General features: G+C 37.0%; 1 protein-coding gene across 1 annotated transcript in view; it reads left to right on the top strand.

The window, feature by feature from the left end:
- Nucleotides 1–15,649, top strand: part of LOC124776807 (probable methylmalonate-semialdehyde dehydrogenase [acylating], mitochondrial) — a 72,967-nt gene extending 57,318 nt beyond the window's left edge. Inside the window, exon 10 of the mRNA XM_047251956.1 lies at nt 13,977–15,649. Coding sequence (XP_047107912.1) covers nt 13,977–14,078 — 102 coding nt within the window. The 3' untranslated portion in view covers nt 14,079–15,649. The remainder of the gene's footprint in view (nt 1–13,976) is intronic.
- The last annotated feature ends 3,712 nt before the right edge of the window (nt 15,650–19,361 follow it).

Here is a 19,361-nt window from a genome sequence, read left to right as displayed (position 1 = left end):
TTAGATCAAGTAGTGTGTAAGTCTAGGGACCGATGACCTCAGCAGTTTGGTCCCTTAGGAATTCGCACACATTTTTAGAAATGGTTGTTACCGTTATACGGCAATTCCACATTACAACATAACTTTAATTTATATTGTTATGGCTTTTTTGTTGAAATATAATCCACTGCACTTTCTTCTGAATCCTGTTAATAAAAATGAACTGCTGTTACAGTTCAACGTGGACGACTAAAAAGCCTTATATGTATTTTGCATTGCAATTCATTATTGTAGTCAATAACCTAAGTAGCTTTTGATATTTCACTACAGAAAAATTCATTTGTATTATGCCATTGTGGACCATACAAAAACATCTGCATCTCTCTATTGAAAATTCTGAAGGCTGGTGTTATTTGATGACAGTCATGGTAAAAGAAGGAATGAAAAGATACTTCTGATACCTGCATATTCATTTCATATAGACCATAAAATTGGAAATGAAATGTCTTTTTAAAATTCTGGAGGTGAATTTCCATAAATATTACCATCAAAACTGGTTAGAAAATCTTATGTCATGATTAATAGATGAGAAAATATTGTAGCTCTGAACAGTGCAGATTACTCCTGGTGCTTTCACATTTAGTATTAAAACTGTGTTGTTACTCATTCTTCATACCAGGAATCTAGTTAGTGAAAAAGGCATTTTAATTGAATGTGTGTCAATATTTTTTGTTCAAAATTAAAGACAATTACGCTGCCAAAACTGAAAATGTATTGTGTCGTTACAGCCAGAATAAATAACTTATGTGAAACTGCCTTGTTACCAGCAAAATAAATACTTTCCCTTGTGTTGTTTGCTCTCTGGAAAGAAAACTTTTATACCACTAGAACTTAACACTTCACCTACTTTTTTGTAACTACACAAACAGTAAGCTTTTACTCCTTTGAACGTTTCAATGCTACTGTACAGTTATTTAAAAGTAAACAACAAATGACTACAACTGATGGTAATTAATTCTTACCAGTGGGAACTACTTGGTTAAAATTATAACCAAAGCCTTAGGTTTTTATGTGCACTCATACAGATTTGACAAAACTGCAGGCAGTAAACCCTGCCCATGTTCTTCAAAGCAGTTTGACATATGATTGTATTGCTCATTTAGAGCGGGATATGTGAGCACAATGAATAAATTGAAATCTTTATAACAAAATAAATAAATCTTCAGATGAAGAGGAAATTAAATTACCTGTGACTAACAAGCGGACTGTGTGACGAACGTTTTTAGCCCTTGCTACCATTTTTATCAGTGAAATATTGAGTCAAAATGATTATGTTGCACTTAAAAGAAATCACTTCCCTTGTCACACTTGTCATCTACTTTCTCAGCCTTAGATGTACGTGAATCATACATAAAGTTGCATTTAAAAGTGGGCAATGGGCAGATAAGTTATTTTATTAATATTCTGAAAAGGAAGGTTACCACTCACCATATAGCAGAGATGCTGAGTCGCAGATAGACACAACAAAAAGACTGTCACAAATATAGCTTTGGCCAGTACGGCCTTTGTCAAAATTAAACCACACACACACACACACACACACACACACACACACACACACACACAACTGCAGTCTCTTGCAACTGAGGACTCAGTTGCCTGAGACTGCAGTCATGTGTGCGAGTTGCATTTGCATGAGTGTGTGTGTGTGTGTGTGTGTGTGTGTGTGTCTATATATATATATATATATATATATATATATATATATATATATATATATATATATAATGTGTCGGCTAATTTTGATGGGCATTGCTTTGGAGTTAGCATTAACTGGCTGGGCAAATCAGTTCAAAGGGTAAAAGACGACACTGTATCACATCTAAGACAGAGTTTATGATGGAGAAGAGGTTTAAATAAATGATCCCATGATGTTTGCGTAAGTGTGATTTCATTATTTCATTGCCATGATTCTAAATCAGGACTACACACTGGCACAAAGAACATAGCTATGAAAAATTTTACTTCATATTTACTTACATATTTAGTAATGTCAGGAATATTGATGCCTCTGCTACTTAATAAAAGTATGAGCTGTTAATGTAGTCTACCTAGCAAATGTAAGTATGTAGGAAGATAAGCAACATGATGTATGGTTCATGTTGCAATTTATTATGCGTATGTCAGAGTTTTCTAAACAAATTGCTTCCTAACAATGCAATGTAAAGATCATATAGCACAGCTGTAGATGATAGCAGCAGCATCTCAGCAAATTATTGGCTGTTCATTTTTTATTATTTTTTATTCATGTATATAGAACTTCCAGAAATTTAAGGAAACCAATGTAATCTACGTACAGTGGGTGGTATACTAAGTAACTCAACCAGCATCAAAGACCATGGCAAATATCAAGGAAATTTTGCAGATGCTTCTCACCAACACTGAACCACAACTGCAGAATGAGACAGCTATAAGAAATGTTACACTGAAGCAATTTAAGAATTGCTTCACAGGTCACCTAAGACATTACCTGCAGTACAATTGAAACCTAAAGATTTTTCCTGAGGTTAATAATAGGGATTTACCTAAAATTTGCAGCCAACGCTTTTGTAGTAGAGATTAATATTTCTCACTTTATGAAAAAGTTTATAAAGGAAAACGTTTGCTGGTGCCATTAGATGGGGAAAAAAACAACTCCAGCAGTTTCCAACATAAAATGGCACAGAACTCAAAATGAGAACAGGCTGGTATATGTGCGATGGGGAGAATGAAGAAGACCAGTGCTACATAAGTGCAATATCATTGGGTTGCGTGAAAATGTAATTGTATTTCAGCATCAAGTAATCAGTATAAGAGAACTGAGGATTCTGATAAGGCGACTTCTATTAATGTTTGCCTCAATATTAACATCTGACTACAAATCAGAGCAAAGAAGCAGTAGAGGAGCATTGAGCATTGCCCATACAGACTAGCGAGTGGAAACACATGTAAATAATTTTGTATTTTATTTGCTACTGTAGTTTTGTAATTTAAGCAGTCAATACTTACACAAGTTCATAATAAGTAGGGTCAAAATTTTTAGTTACTTTAAAAGTATTTTAATGAAAAAATATAATCTGAGATTTTGAGGGGTAATGAAGCATCTGTGTTACATTCAGGGCCCTCTTAAGGTCTGGTAAATAAGGTACATGAAGAAAATGACACCTACATTATAATTAGCATTTTACACTCAAAGATAGTGTAGTATTAATTAACATGTACAAAAAGAATCCAATCCTATTAGTTCGGTGTTACATCAGGGATAGTGGGCTGGTGCAATGCCTTGCATGGCAAGTGCAGCTGCTGCTGCTGCTGCTGCTACTTTTAAAATAATCCTGTCAATGAATGAATCTGTATGTAAGCGTAGGCTTCCGCGGCCATTGTCTTCTTCAATAAAATTCTTCAGGGTATCAGACCGCATCGTCATAATTTAAAATGCGCCAACGTTTCAGCCAGCGTTGCAGCTTACGTTAACGTAAGGCCCTGATGAAGGCTTCAATAAAATTCTTCAGGGTATCACACCGCATCGTCATAATTTAAAATGCGCCAACGTTTCGGCCAGCGTTGCAGCTTATGTTAACGTAAGGCCCTGATGAAGGCTTCAATAAAATTCTTCAGGGTCTGAAGAAACCCTGAAGAATTTTATTGAAGTTTGAATCTGTAATTAATATCAAACTTGTTCTTTAAAATAAGTTTGTGTCCAGTTAATGCCAAATAAGTGTAAGAGGGAGGGATGAAGGATGGATGGATGGATGGATGGCAACATACGTGTAAGTGTACACGTAGTCTTATTTATACAGTGAAATGAAAAGGATCCTAGCTGAATGTGCCTGCAAGCCATTACAGCGATCTCTTCTACGTATTTCAGTGTCCTAAGCAGCCTGGCGTATCATGAATGTTCAAAGTCCCAGTAAATAAAAGTTTCAGAGATCGTAATACTGAGAGAAAGATCAAGCCACAGATCACCATCACCATGCCTTAGCAACTAGTCATTACTCGGAATGCATTTCATTCACAATCTGCAATGACAAAATAAAGAAAAGCAAAACAAATGTGCACCGAAACCCTGTTTTGTCATTCTCTCTCTCTCTCTCTCTCTCTCTCTCTCTCTCTCTCTCTCTCTCTCTCTCTCCCCCCCCCCCCCCCTCCCCCCCTCAAGCTGAATGTGTGGTAGTTCTCACATTTATCTGTCATAGCTGTCTTTGATGTAATGTGGATGACTTCCTTCTAAAAGTCAGTTGGTGTGTCTGCATTCTCATAGAATATAACACCAACTTCAATAGGCAGTTGGTAACCACTTCCCCAATGATTTTGGGAATTCTGAAATAATTATATCTATTCCTCCTGCCTTACTTAATCCTATGTCTTCAAAAGCTCTGTCAAACCCTAATAATGGATTTCCTTTTTCTTCCAGATCTCCTCCCATTTAGTCTTCCATAAAGTTACCACAGTTTCTTCACTCTTGTTAGAGGCCTTTGGTATTCTGTTCCCATCTTTTTACTCTCTCCTTTATATTTAACAGTGTAATTCCTTTTGCACTCGTAATGTTGATATCTTTGCTTTTAATTTCAATGAATGTGGTTTTGACTTTCCTATGTGGTGAAACAGTCCTTCCATTTTCTTTTATATTTCTTTACTTTTTTCTTGTGACTGTTGCATTACTTTCCATGCACTTGCTGTTGCTATCACTCCTAAGTGCTATGTTCCCATCCCTGCTTGATCATTTTTGTACTTCCTTCTTTCTTTGATAAATGTAACTTCCTTTTGTTACTTGGGATTTCTTCATGGTTCCTTTCTTGTACTTACATTTGCTGTTATCCAACCTCTTCTATTTGTGTCCTTTTTAGAGATGTCATTCCTCTTCAACAGAACTACCTACAGTGATGTCCATTGTTGTGGTTTCTATGGCCTCAGATCTTTGGATGCTCATCACCACTCATAGATAGTAGAGTATCTCACTTCATTCTATGTTGATTCTTCTGGACAGTTCTTTTTTTTTTTTTCTTTATCATTACTAAATTGTCTATATGTCCTCCTGGATATGCCGTACAGCCCAATATATGTTTTCAGAATTTTGTCTATGTCTGCATCTACATCTATGTTCTGCAAACTACCATGAGTTGCATGGCAAAGGGTACATCTGATTGTACCATTTGTCCACAGCTTGTGGTCTAGTGGCTAGCGTTGCTGTCTCTGGAGCACAGCATCCCGCGTTCGATTCCCAGCCGGGTTGGGGATCTTCTCTGCCCAGGGACTGGGTTTGTGTGTTGTCCTCATCTTTTAATCATCATCATCATCATCATCATCATCAATCTTTCTACGGGCACTGATGACCGTGCTGTTGGGTGCCCCACAAACAAATCATCATCATCATCATCATCATCATCGTCATCATCATAATTGTACCAGGTATTAGGGTTTCTTGCCGGCCGGGGTGGCCGAGCGGTTCTAGGTGCTACAGTCTGGAACCGCGCGACCGCTATGGTCACAGGTTCGAATCCAGCCTTCTACCAGTTTTTCCATTCGTCTGTAGAGAATTCGCGTTAGTATTTTGCATCCGTGACTTATTAAACTGATTGTTCAGTAATTTTCACATCTGTCAGCACCTGCTTTCTTTGGGATTGTAATTATTATACTCTTCTTGAAGTCTGAGGGTATTTCGCCTGTCTCATACATCTTGCTCACCAGATGGTAGAGTTGTGTCAGGACTGGCTCTCCCAAGGCTGTCAGTAGTTCTAATTCCATAACATTGTCCTCCAGTGCATTGCCCTTGTATAGACCCTCTATATACTCCGTCCACCTTTCTGCTTTCCCTTCTTTGCTTAGAACTGGGTTTCCATCTGAGCTCTTGATATTCATACAAGTGGCTCTCTTTTCTCCAAAGGTCTCTTTAATTTTCCTGTAGGCAGTATCTATCTTACCCCTAGTGAGATAAGCCTCTACATCCTTACATTTGTCCTCTAGCCATCCCTGCATAGCCATTTTGCACTTCCTGTCGATCTCATTTTTGAGACGTTTGTATTCCTTTTTGCCTGTTTCACTTACTGCATTTTTATATTTTCTCCTTTCATAAATTAAATTCAATATTTCTTCTGTTACCCAAGGATTTCTACTAGCCCTCGTCTTTTTACCTACTAGGTCCCCTGCTGCCTTCACTACTTCATCTCTCAAAGCTACCCATTCTTCTTCTACTGTATTTCTTTCCCCCATTCCTGTCAATTGTTCCCTTACGCTCTCCCTGAAACTCTGTACAACCGCTGGTTTAGTCAGTTTATCCAGGTCCCATCTCCTTAAATTCCCACCTTTTTGCAGTTTCTTCAGTTTTAATCTACAGTTCATAACCAATAGATTGTGATCAGAGTCCGCATCTGCCCCTGGAAATTTATTACAATTTAAAACCTGGTTCCTAAATCTCTGTCTTACCATTATGTAAGCTATCTGAAACCTGTCAGTATCTCCAGGTTTCTTCCATGTATACAATCTTCTTTTATAATTCTTGAACCAAGTGTTAGCTATGATTAAGTTGTGCTCTGTGCAATATTCTATCAGGCGGCTTCTTCTTTCATTTCTTAGCCCCAATCCATATTCACCTACTACGTTTCCTTCTCTCCCTTTTCCTACTACCGAATTCCAGTCACCCATGACTATTAAATCTTCGTCTCCCTTCACTATCTGAATAATTTCTTTTATTTAATCATACATTTCTTCAATATGTAACATAAATGGCCATATCTTTTGGTTCCATTGAATTAGAAGCTTCAGTTTTTTATACTGCCGAGGGACTGTAGGTCTTATTATGTGACATAAATTTAACTTGATATACCTGCCTGTTGCTGAGAAAAATAGTTTCTAACAGACGGACAACAAAGAGATACTATAATGGTTCTGTTTTTACTGATTGAGGTACAGAACTCTAAAAATATTAGTGAACTTTATGATATCTTTAATGGAGGGATGTAGAAAAAATAAAAAGAGTGACATCATCCCTCAGTTATGACAAATCCATTGTTGATTGCCTGCTACTTATCTTTAATGGCTGTCCATTGCAACCTAAATACAGAATGAGCCTAAATATTTATTACTTAATTATTTTTTCCACATTTCAGGAAAGGGGCTTGTAATAAAAAGAGGTTTGAGCGTATGTAAGTTCAATCTTTATGAAAAATTTTGCTTCTGCTTAATATATGAAAAGTTTTTAGTGATTATATTAATCATTGTTATGTTATTGTTGTATTCCTCCAACAGACATTCAGCTTCAAAATGTATCATAGTTAACTGAAATCAGCTATAAGGTGCTTGCATTATATAGTAAGACACATTACTGGAGTTGGAAAATTACACAAAATTTGATAAATTGTTATTAAAAAACTAGTAAACATTTAAGAGAGAACATTGTGGAAATTGTTTTCTTTTCTGATAACTGACAGATGTAAAAATTATTAATAATTTTAAAAACTGCAATGTAAATTTTCTCTTTTTTGTCTGATTTGAAATGGAATAGTCCTATTACATTTACGATATATCGGAGTGTAATTTAGCAGTAGTAATAGCCTGTGTACACTGGCCCGCTATGAAAATCTTGTACCTCTGTGGCAGTCATAAATGGCTAATGCTGTGTTATATTTCTGTATGATCAAGCATGAGTAGTGTGTTTGATTCTAAATATTGATTATTTCTATCTGGGGACTTGTCAGTGTCGAAAGAAAACACACAGCTCAAATAATTGTGTGCCTCACAGTGGTAGCACTATGAACCCTTTTATAAGTTGGAAGGAAACAGATTTACTCTTTAAAAAATCAAATACTTTCTATAACCTTTCAAAGTCCACATTAATCTCATCTCAGATGAAGGCATACAATAAAAGAAAACTGACCTTAAACACTGAGGATGTATGACTATAAAGTGCTACAAAGTGCACTGCTTTCTATGTGAGAGCAACTTTGTGTACTTGGTTGTGTTATGTGACATTTCTGTAATTTTAAGCTGCCGTTGTAATATCTTTGCTTATTACGTTAAACATATTTCATAGCTATTTTTGTAATGCAAATGGTGTTGTATAAAGCAACACAGAAAATCATTCACTATTGTGACCATTTGCCCTTAAATGCTTTCTTATTGCCTGAAAAGGTGCATTCTTATTTTCTAAAAATTGTGTCACTGGCCAAAAGAGAATGATAATGCTCAAATTCTGAGTAGCAGAACTGATTTTTTCCCTTTTATGACCAAAACAAATGATTGTTTTGCTGTTGGACCACATGTCAAGAAAAGTTAATTTCTTAACAACCACGTCTCCAACTGAGTGAAATCAGAACACATTGTAAGTGTGTTGTTGTTGAAATGTGAGGAAGATCCATGGGTGCTCTTACGTCATTGCAAACACCAGTGATAGTGTGTGAAAAATAGTTTCTGAACCATTCAAAAAGTTGATAAGCAATCTGGACAACCTTCAAAGTTCATGGCTTCATTTTGGCAGTAATTGGAATCAGAACAGCTGTATTTCATCTTATTTTCAAAATTTCAAAGTGTGACAGACAAAACGTGTATTTTCTTCAGATTTTCTTGGAATGTTCGATTTATATAGACTTCTAAGTCACAGTTAATGTATAAATCGAAAGGTCCAGTATGACCTCAACCCCTCTCCCACACTTCTCTTCAAGTACCTATATGACAGAAGTGAAATAGTCCTAGTTGTAGTAAAAGCTCCACAGGGCGTTCTGTCTGTCTTTCCATCCGTCCGTCTGTGTTTTGACTGTTCTATATATGATTAGAAAAACAAAATATGATATGTGCATAGTTCTGTTCGTATGGACTGTCAATGTGAGTCAGTCCATAGTGTCACGTGAGGGCCATCTTTGGCCTTAATAAAGAAAAATGTAGGTGTTCATGTCTAGTGAATTTGTGAGATCATAATGCGAACAGTTACTATTCATATAAAACGTAATATATTTTCACTGGATGGTTTGGTAGATAAATGGTTGCATTAGGTATTTCCTAATGTATTTTAACGTGGCTGTGACTGACAATGTATGGCTGTGGGGAATCAAATAGGTCAGAGGATCGGTTTCAGTGTTAGTGTTACAAATGGTTCCAAAAGTGAGTTAAAAGCTCAGAGGAAGGTAAAATTATACTGACTTCAGTAGGACTGAATGCAAAATTAGGTGTTTTGTCAATAGCAGGTTTTTGGTGACTGTTATTTTCTGAAATAGTTGGTCTGAAACAGATCATTTTATCTTTCCTGTAACATTCGTTAAAAAGAAAAAATAAACAATAAAAATTGAAATATCCTGACAGATTAAAAGTGTGTGCTTTACTGAAACTTAAACTCAGGACCTTTGCCGAGTTAGTCTTGGTCTGGCACATAGTTTTAATGTGCACACTCTGCTGCACAGTGAAAAATTCATTCTGGAGGAAAAAAAAATTTGTGAAAATATAATGTAGATAAACATTTTAGTAGTCAATGGAAATAATCATTTTTTGAAAATATAACGTAATTGGATCGATGAAATCTACTCACCAAGTGGCAACAGGAGAACACACTTATAAAAATAATTACAGTTCACAAGCTTTCAGAGCCAGTGGCTCCTTCTGGCAGAATGGTTGAAAGGGAAGGAAGAGTGATGAAGGAAAAGGCCTGGTAAAGTTTAGGAAAAGGAGCAGAGTTCTCCATTTCAACACTTTGTTGACAGGGAACCAGCTACTACATTAAATTCCTTATAGTGTTTATTATAGATTCCCTCAACAGTTGCTGTGCTTACATTAGGTGACTAGTTTCGAACCTTACAGGTTCATTTTCAAGTCTAGCCTACTGAGGCTACCAAAAGCAGTATGTAGTTGTAAGTGAATAATGAATACAATAGTGGTATTACAATACAAGGTTCAAATGTAACAGAAATTAATAATATGAATACAAACAGACCGACACTGACAGTGTCTGAGTTTAATAAGAAAGATCAAATTTGCAACACATACTTTATAAATGTTTGCAGAATGAATGCCACAATCTACGCATGCCTCTTACCAAGTCAAAACCAAACTGGAGCTCAAAATAGCCAACAGCACCAGGAATCTCAGTGGCACTAGCATTGTGCTTCATGTGCAAGCACCCATCCGCAGGCAGTGGGCATGTTGCGTTTTAAATGAGGATGTGTCTTAAGCACCTTTATGAAACCTGACGTCAGTACAGTGAATGACAACAACAAATGGACAAGCATTACACAAATAAAGCACTTTATGTTAGAGTGCATGTCCATAGGCAGTGGATGCATCAAATGAAAATGGGGGGGGTGTTGCAGTGCCGTTATTAACCGGTTACATTTAATATAAAATACAATGAAACAAATCACATTTGTTGCTCTGTTACAAATTTTGTGTTATACATATGGATGGTCGTCTTCCAGAAGTCTGCATACATAAATAGTTTACATATATAATGTAGTGTTGGCAGAAGAGCCAACACTGGGTTTCTGGAGGAGGCCGAAATGCATGCGTTTAATTACACGCTGACTGGCGTGAGGTCTGGAACAGGACAATATTGAGAATTGCAAATAAGTACATAGATGATGTAATACTTAACTTTAATCCACAATTGTAGAACATCTCTCGTTACGGTACATGCTTCATAATATTAATTATCAATTGAATACGGCGCCTTGCTAGGTCGTAGCAAATGTAGCTGAAGGCTATGCTAACTATCGTCTCGGCAAATGAGAGTGTATTTGTCAGTGAACCATTGCTATGAACATCGGCTGTACAACTGGGGCGAGTGCCAGGACGTCTCTCTAGACCTGCCTTGTGGTGGCGCTCGGTCTGCTATCACAGACAGTGGCGACACGCGGGTCCTACGTATACTAATGGACCGCGACCGATTTAAAGGCTACCACCTAGCAAGTGTGGTGTCTGGCGGTGACACCACACATAAAACATTTAAAAATAATAAATATTGTTTGTTTAGCCAATACGCTTTGTAAAAGAGAGAGAGGGAGAGGGAGAGAGTTAGGTAGTCCTCCTAGAACAGTGCCTTGTGGCACAGAATCATTACAACGTCTTGTCATGAATGACTACATTGAAATCCTTGTCAGATACTCAAAATTTATATAAATTTGTGCGAGTCCTGTTGTCATAAATCACAGAGGATGAATAGTGACATACAGATATTCAAGCCTTTTATGTAACTCCAAACAGTTTTGCAGTGCCAGTCATGCATACTGCATGAACCACCTTTTTCATTTAGTGTCCCTATGAGTACGCCACCAGTCAAATACAAACATCATGACCTTACATAATTTGCTAACTAGACATGTTAATCCAATTACAGATGCACTTAAGTGCTCTCCCACAAAACAGCGTTTCATATTCAAACATCATGATCTAACATATCTTCTGGCTTGACATGCATATCTAATTATAAATTACGCTCAAATGATACAATATCCACAACAAAGTGCTCTCATATGACATGTAGCACAGCCTCTAATATGAGAGCACTTTGTAGTGGGTAACATATCTTTTGAATGTAATCCATAATTAGATATGCATGTCAAGCCAGCAAATACTTTAAATCATGATGTTTAAATTTTAAACACAGTTTTGTAGGAGAGCACTTAAGTGCACTTGTAATTGGATTAGTATGTCTAGTTGGCAAATGATATCAGGTCATGATGTTTGCACCTGACTGGTGATGTAATCATAGGAGTACTATATGAAAAAAGGTTGTTCATAAAATGTGCATGACCTGTAATGCAAAAATGTTTGGAATTACGTAAAATGCTTGAGTTGCATCCTCCGTGATTTATGACAACAGGACTCGCATGAACGAATACAAACCTTGAGACGTAACACTGTAGTCGCATGTGATGAGATGTAATGATTCTGTGCCACGAGACACTGCTCTAGTATGGCTATTTAACTGTTTTGTAAAAAAGTTATTGGCTAAACAAATGATATGTATTGTTTTAATGTCTTATGTATGTAAACCAGTTAAGTCTGTAGACTTTTGGAAGATCACTACCTGCATTTAAAATGTGAAATTTGTGATTGAGCAACAAATGCGGTTGTTTAATAAAGGTGCCATCGAAAGTTTCCTGGTGCTGTTTATGTTAACCTCCAGTTTAATTTTGACTAGGTAAGAGGCATGTGGAATTGTGGCATTCATTCTGCAAACATTTATGAAGCGTGTGTTGCCACTTTGATGTTCATTATTAGATCAGGCACTGTCAGTGCTGGTATATTTGTATGCAAATCATTAATTTCTGTTACATTTGAACTTTTTATTGTAATGCCATTTTGTATTCACTGCAAGGTTCAAAACTTGTTTCCTGATATAAATACTGCAACCTTTGGCAGAATAATTAGTAAATACTTAAAGGGTTAGAGGTAAAGTTGCCCAGAACCCAAATTCAGGAGAGACTGGACGAAGTCATCCCTGATTTTGCTGTTATTTGTAATGATTGTAAATACCTGTTTCTTTGCTGTTTTTACTTTTTACCTTATTGTAGATCATGTTCATAGAATGGAAGACAACAACCTGAAACTTTTGAATAACTAATTTGATCATTCATATTATTTACTTCAGTCTCTTTTGAGTGGAATAGCGTGATACATATTAATAAGATCCATGAGCTCCGTATATTGATTTGTTTCTCATTGTGTTTCAGATTAAAAAGACAGTCATCTTACAGCACTGCAAGTTCCTTTATACATAAAGTGAAATTTAAAAAATGTTTTACGTGTAACAGCAAAAAGTTGTCAGTCTTGCTGGATTTATTATTATAACCCCTTTAAATTTTAGTGCACTTGGCTCTTCTGTCAGTGCAATTCTTAGAATACTGAAATATCTATCTACAGTTTCCATAACCTCTATATTGGACTCCATTTTCTGGGAATGGTTACAGTTTGAAGATGCAGAATGACATGAATAGTGTAGACATTTCAATAATTCACACTTAAGATCCTTCAGTTTCCAACTGCCATAACACCTTTGTGGACAGGTGATGGAAAATGACTTCATTTTTTATCCAGTCCTCTTCTGAAAATTTTTTCCCTGTCTGGCCCAGAAGACATGCGTTGTGTTTAGTACCTACTCCTTGCAAATTTATAAGTCACTCTCTTTTCCATTCCAGGAAACACTTACCATAACCTCCCTAGCTGATGAAATAGACTATTGCTTCTTTTTATACAGAGCCTGCGACTTCAGTACATTTTTTTTTCTATTTATCTTTTTGTGTGGACTGCCTTCTTATTTATCTGCACACAAAAGATTGTTCAAATTCTTTATTATTCTTGTTTTTGCTAACATTCAACAAATGTGGTACTCATCATACCTAAACTTTTTTCACAGTTAATTCTTCATGTTGGATGCACTATGTTCATGCTTTGACGTGCCTGTTGCCACCTGTTTCATACAGCTTTAATTGTCTGTCATACACACTTTCTTGGTGTTGACATAAGTAGTTGCAGTATTGGAATGTCTTTGCAGTGTTGGAATGTCTTACGTGTGGCTAATTTTAAAGAAAAGTGGAATTAAAATTAAATTCAGCTACCTATTTCTTAAATGCAAAAATTAAGAAGCAGATACCTTGTCAATCTTTACCAACCTGGGATGAATTTCTCTTTTCAAATCATATCTTTTTTGATAGCACAATAACACAGTTTTCCATGTGAATGACACACACAAACAGTTTTAAAGAAAGTGTGATAAACAAAAATATTCCACAGATTATTCGGAATCTTAAGTTATTGCAAAATATGTACTACCATAGCAAACTCAATTTAATTTGACATCAGTTACACTTCTGTGTAATCCAGGAACATTAAACCTTGTTCTTCTCATATGCATAGTTCTGAATTCATTCAGACGGTAGTGAAATGTTTTTATTTACATCAATTTGCAATAAAGAAATAAGTTTAAGAAATTGTTGTTTTCATGACTGCATGCAACTGATTTCATGTGTTTTTAACAGGGTGTCAACTTCTACACACAAGTGAAGACTGTTACCCAGATGTGGCATCAGAGTGATGTCACACACAGCAAGCCTTCTGTTGCATTCCCAGTCATGCGATAGAAAGTATTTCTACTTGAAATAATTTTCAGCTTCAGTGAATCTAGAACTGTTAATTTAGAAGCTGAATTCTCATTGTTGTTTCACGCTACTAGAAAGGTTTTACCTAAGCATTCAAAATTTCAAGATATATTTAAGTTTTGCACAGAATATTTGTGACAAAGATTTCATTCCACAGAATATTTCTTACCTAAATTGATGTACAAATCAATAGCTGTAAAGTGAATGTTCGATTATTTATCTTAGACTGAATATTGTCCCGGTGCTTTTAAGCGCTTAATTTGTATTGATAAATCTCACAGAAGTTTCTCTTCACAAGTTAAAACTTCTGTGAGTGTATGAAACTACTTAGGCTATTCATATAGTCCTTATTTCTAGTTGTATATGACAAATTCATCTCAAAATAGTGGCATTACCTCAAGTACATGGATTTTAACTGTAATATGGTCTTACATGCCATGAACATTCAGAGGCACATGTTACTTCAAAAGTAAATAGTCTTCCACATGCGAACTTAAGACTGAAGAACCAGTCTTCCATTGTAAATATGTTAAAGAAAGAATTATTTTTAAAGTAATTTACAGAAATGACTAATTTGCTATTGCCGCAAGAAAAAAGTAAACATTATTTTTAAGAGGTTTCTGCCCATTGAATGAAGTAAGATGAAATGGTTTTAGATAATGTTCCCAAATGTATTACAGAATTCTTACAGAAAGTGCTTTCAGTGCTTGTCATTTAGTCTACATTTTCCACAGAACATGTAATTTTTGGTACATCATGTTTACATATTTAGTATGACACTGTAATTATATTCATGTATCCAGACAAACCATGTAAGAATTTTGAGTGTGTGACAATTATTTGTAAAAATATATTTTTGTAGAAAATGCAAACTCCTCATAAGAAGTATGTACATGTGATTGAATAATTTGTCCAGACTTTACCTCAGACATTCATTAAAATGTTTAAAAGTGATCTTACATGGCATAAGTGTATCTTCAGACTCACTTAGGGTACTTCTCTTCTTATACTTGTATAGATTTGAATACTTACAGGAAAAAAAAGGCCTTGGTATTAATGATTAATCAGCATGCTCTTGTAACATTCCAGATTTAGCAATGACCAAAAAGTCAAAGAGTACACTATGGGCTACAAAACATTCTAATTAATCTTGAACACTGTTTGAATTTTCTTTCTGCAAAAAATGAGCAAATGGGAGGAAAATGACTGCTCATGTCTTGAACTTCTAGTTCTTGTAAAGCATGCCTTATGAGACTTTCAGTAAAGTAAGCACACATCTGATGTCATGACTCTATGGCACTCTTGAGAGTAAGAGGCTTGGATGTCTTAGGCTGAATCATAAACAGAGATGTGAATTATATGTATTGAACAAGGTACGCAATTTAGTTGGTCAGCACAGCCAAACAACAAAAGATGGAAATTTGGTCATTTCATGCGAGCTGTATGTTGTATCATTTGTTTGGTGTGAGTGGGAAAGAGCTGTATTGCATGTTGACAGAAATAAAGATGAACTTGTGGACCTGCTAATATTTCACGGATGTCCATAAAGAGAAGTACAGTGTCATATTTATGCTGTTGTATAAATGTTGTCAGACAAGTATGCGTAATTCATCATTTGGAGAACATTATGTATCTCAGAGCACTCTCGTATGAGTAAATAGCTCTCCTAACATAGCTACAGTACCTAACTGATTGTTTCAGCTGAAAACTGTCACTTAATTTAGTTGGTATATCAACTGAGACCACATCACTACAAGCCATTAATTATTCATGTGTTATTAGAATAAAAATAACATTTATACTTAACTTTCACGTAGAAATAACAGGTCCAGGGTTCTTGATCATTTAATAATATCCTAGCAGTACATCTACACTCCTGGAAATGGAAAAAAGAACACATTGACACCGGTGTGTCAGACCCACCATACTTGCTCCGGACACTGCGAGAGGGCTGTACAAGCAATGATCACACGCACGGCACAGCGGACACACCAGGAACCGCGGTGTTGGCCGTCGAATGGCGCTAGCTGCGCAGCATTTGTGCACCGCCGCCGTCAGTGTCAGCCAGTTTGCCGTGGCATACGGAGCTCCATCGCAGTCTTTAACAGTGGTAGCATGCCGCGACAGCGTGGACGTGAACCGTATGTGCAGGTTACCGGACTTTGAGCGAGGGCGTATAGTGATAGTGGTGATGCGGGAGGCCGGGTGGACGTACCACCGAATTGCTCAACACGTGGGGCGTGAGGTCTCCACAGTACATCGATGTTGTCGCCAGTGGTCGGCGGAAGGTGCACGTGCCCGTCGACCTGGGACCGGACCGCAGCGACGCACGGATGCACGCCAAGACCGTAGGATCCTACGCAGTGCCGTAGGGGACCGCACCGCCACTTCCCAGCAAATTAGGGACACTGTTGCTCCTGGGGTATCGGCGAGGACCATTCGCAACCGTCTCCATGAAGCTGGGCGACGGTCCCGCACACCGTTAGGCCGTCTTCCGCTCACGCCCCAACATCGTGCAGCCCGCCTCCAGTGGTGTCGCGACAGGCGTGAATGGAGGGACGAATGGAGACGTGTCGTCTTCAGCGATGAGAGTCGCTTCTGCCTTGGTGCCAATGATGGTCGTATGCGTGTTTGGCGCCGTGCAGGTGAGCGCCACAATCAGGACTGCATACGACCGAGGCACACAGGGCCAACACCCGGCATCATGGTGTGGGGAGCGATCTCCTACACTGGCCGTACACCACTGGTGATTGTCGAGGGGACACTGAATAGTGCATGGTACATCCAAACCGTCATCGAACCCATCGTTCTACCATTCCTAGACCGGCAAGGGAACTTGCTGTTCCAACAGGACAATGCACGTCCGCATGTATCCCGTGCCACCCAACGTGCTCTAGAAGGTGTAAGTCAACTACCCTGGCCAGCAAGATCTCCGGATCTGTCCCCAATTGAGCATGTTTGGGACTGGATGAAGCGTCGTCTCACACGGTCTGCACGTCCAGCACGAACGCTGGTCCAACTGAGGCGCCAGGTGGAAATGGCATGGCAAGCCGTTCCACAGGACTACATCCAGCATCTCTACGATCGTCTCCATGGGAGAATAGCAGCCTGCATTGCTGCGAAAGGTGGATATACACTGTACTATTGCCGACATTGTGCATGCTCTGTTGCCTGTGTCTATGTGCCTGTGGTTCTGTCAGTGTGATCATGTGATGTATCTGACCCCAGGAATGTGTCAATAAAGTTTCCCCTTCCTGGGACAATGAATTCACGGTGTTCTTATTTCAGTTTCCAGGAGTGTATATGTCTTCCAATTTATTCATTCCGGATGCATCCTCACAGACTTGCAATTTTTTATTCCAGATTGCTGAAAATTTCAAATGTAATTTTCCATAGTGTGAAATGTTGAACAACCATCTTCATACACGCCAAATACACCTAAACAGAACTGCTTTGGGCCAACACTGCCACTTACATGGAAAAATAACTATTTTTAGTGAAAAATACATTGTTGATTCCCGCATATCAGTGTTAAACCGAAAAATTACATGTTCATAAAAACTGAAGCATAACAGTACATTTCACAAAAGAAATGTAAATGATTGACAGTCAGATTTTTAATGTAACATGATTTTTTTTGTGCAAAATTTAGTAAAAAAATTAATTTTGAACAATTACTTTTCCATGTATCCAAATTGGTACTAGAGCTTAATTATCTTAATTACTATCATTTGCAGAGTCTTCAACGTTGTTACATTATTTGGTATATCCAGCTATCTTGTTATTATCATTAACTACTGAACTGTTTACAGTTTCAGTAATTAATCACAATATTACAGTGAAATTAGTCATTAATTTCATATGAACATAACTGTACTACAAAAATCACAACAGTATTCTTTCAAATTTGACACAATTTTGTTGAATTCCATTCTTTTGAACAACGCTAACTAATGGAAAAGAAATGTGAGTTGTAGTCGTACAGTAATAATAATAATAATAATAATAATAGTGGTAGTAGATTCAATGTATTGTGTTGTTTACTAAGCACATTATCACATATTACACTAAGTGAACCTTGGTCTGTTAGACTACACTCTGCAGGTCAGTGGTGCAGATAGAACTTTTTATATGTACGTTTAGGGGTTCTGTCAGCACAAGTACAGCATACATTCCTAGAAGAATCAACCAGTATACTGCTTTCTCATGTGCACATCATGTGAAAAGCTCATGAAGGTAAAATTAGAGATTTGAACTTATACAGAATCTTAGCAACAATTTTCCTCTCTCTAAACCATTTGCAGTTAGAATGGGAAGTGTAGAAGTGACAGTGGTACGCCAGGTACCTCCGCCACAAGTGGCAAGGTGGCTTGTGGAGTATAGATGTGGACACTAGATTGATTTAATTTGTGTTAATCTTACTTAGTTGCTTCCTCGTTTATTTACCTCTGTTCAGTTTTCATATACATGAATTACAAAATGTATTTGAATAACAAGATACTTTGACTCTGGAAGTTGCATAGAAGACAAATCACTGGTAACCGTGTTAACAAGAATGTATGTCACAGACTGTAGTATTTACTATACATAAAAATTACTCAGAATAATTAAAAATAAATTGAATCAAATAAAGTAAAATGTTAAGCAGTCATCTATTTTAGATGCTCAACAAGTATTCAAAAACTTATTTTTTGAGATATCAAATTTTTCGTACCATGACGACAGTTTTACATTGAAGATTAATTACTTTGACAGTATCAACAAACAGAGAAGGCTGAAAATTCGAGATTGTAACTTTTATTTCCAAAACGCATAGAGACTCCAGAAGCATTTATTATGTGATTCTACCACTTTTGATGTCTCCTCTTCTGATGTTTATTCCCAGCTGAATGAAGTTGCTTCAGCAAATTGCTTTTGTAATATGTTTGTCTTTTGAGGAGGATTACTTCACATATGCATTCCATGAATTTTATATGTAGTGCAATAGGAAGAGGGTGGCATGTCTTCATATGTTTCGGATAGTTTTGGAGGAAACACGTTACAGTGCTTAGTACCATTAATCTGTTACAAGATAAAAAAATTCCTTACACAATACTTGGGTTTCACAACCACCTCACAGTGTGTGGCAGAGGGTATTTCATGTACCAATGTTTACAGCCAAAACCTAGTTTTTATTATGCATCCCCAAGCACACACTTGACTCAAATGCTTGCTTTACGTGTACAATTACTTGGACTGAAGCACTTTATATGCTAGGTATAAAGT

This window comes from Schistocerca piceifrons, chromosome 2 (genome assembly GCF_021461385.2).
Source record: "Schistocerca piceifrons isolate TAMUIC-IGC-003096 chromosome 2, iqSchPice1.1, whole genome shotgun sequence".
Classification (NCBI taxonomy): domain Eukaryota; kingdom Metazoa; phylum Arthropoda; class Insecta; order Orthoptera; family Acrididae; genus Schistocerca; species Schistocerca piceifrons.
Note: the sequence above shows the minus strand (reverse complement) of the source record. Positions and strands in the feature narration are given on the sequence as shown.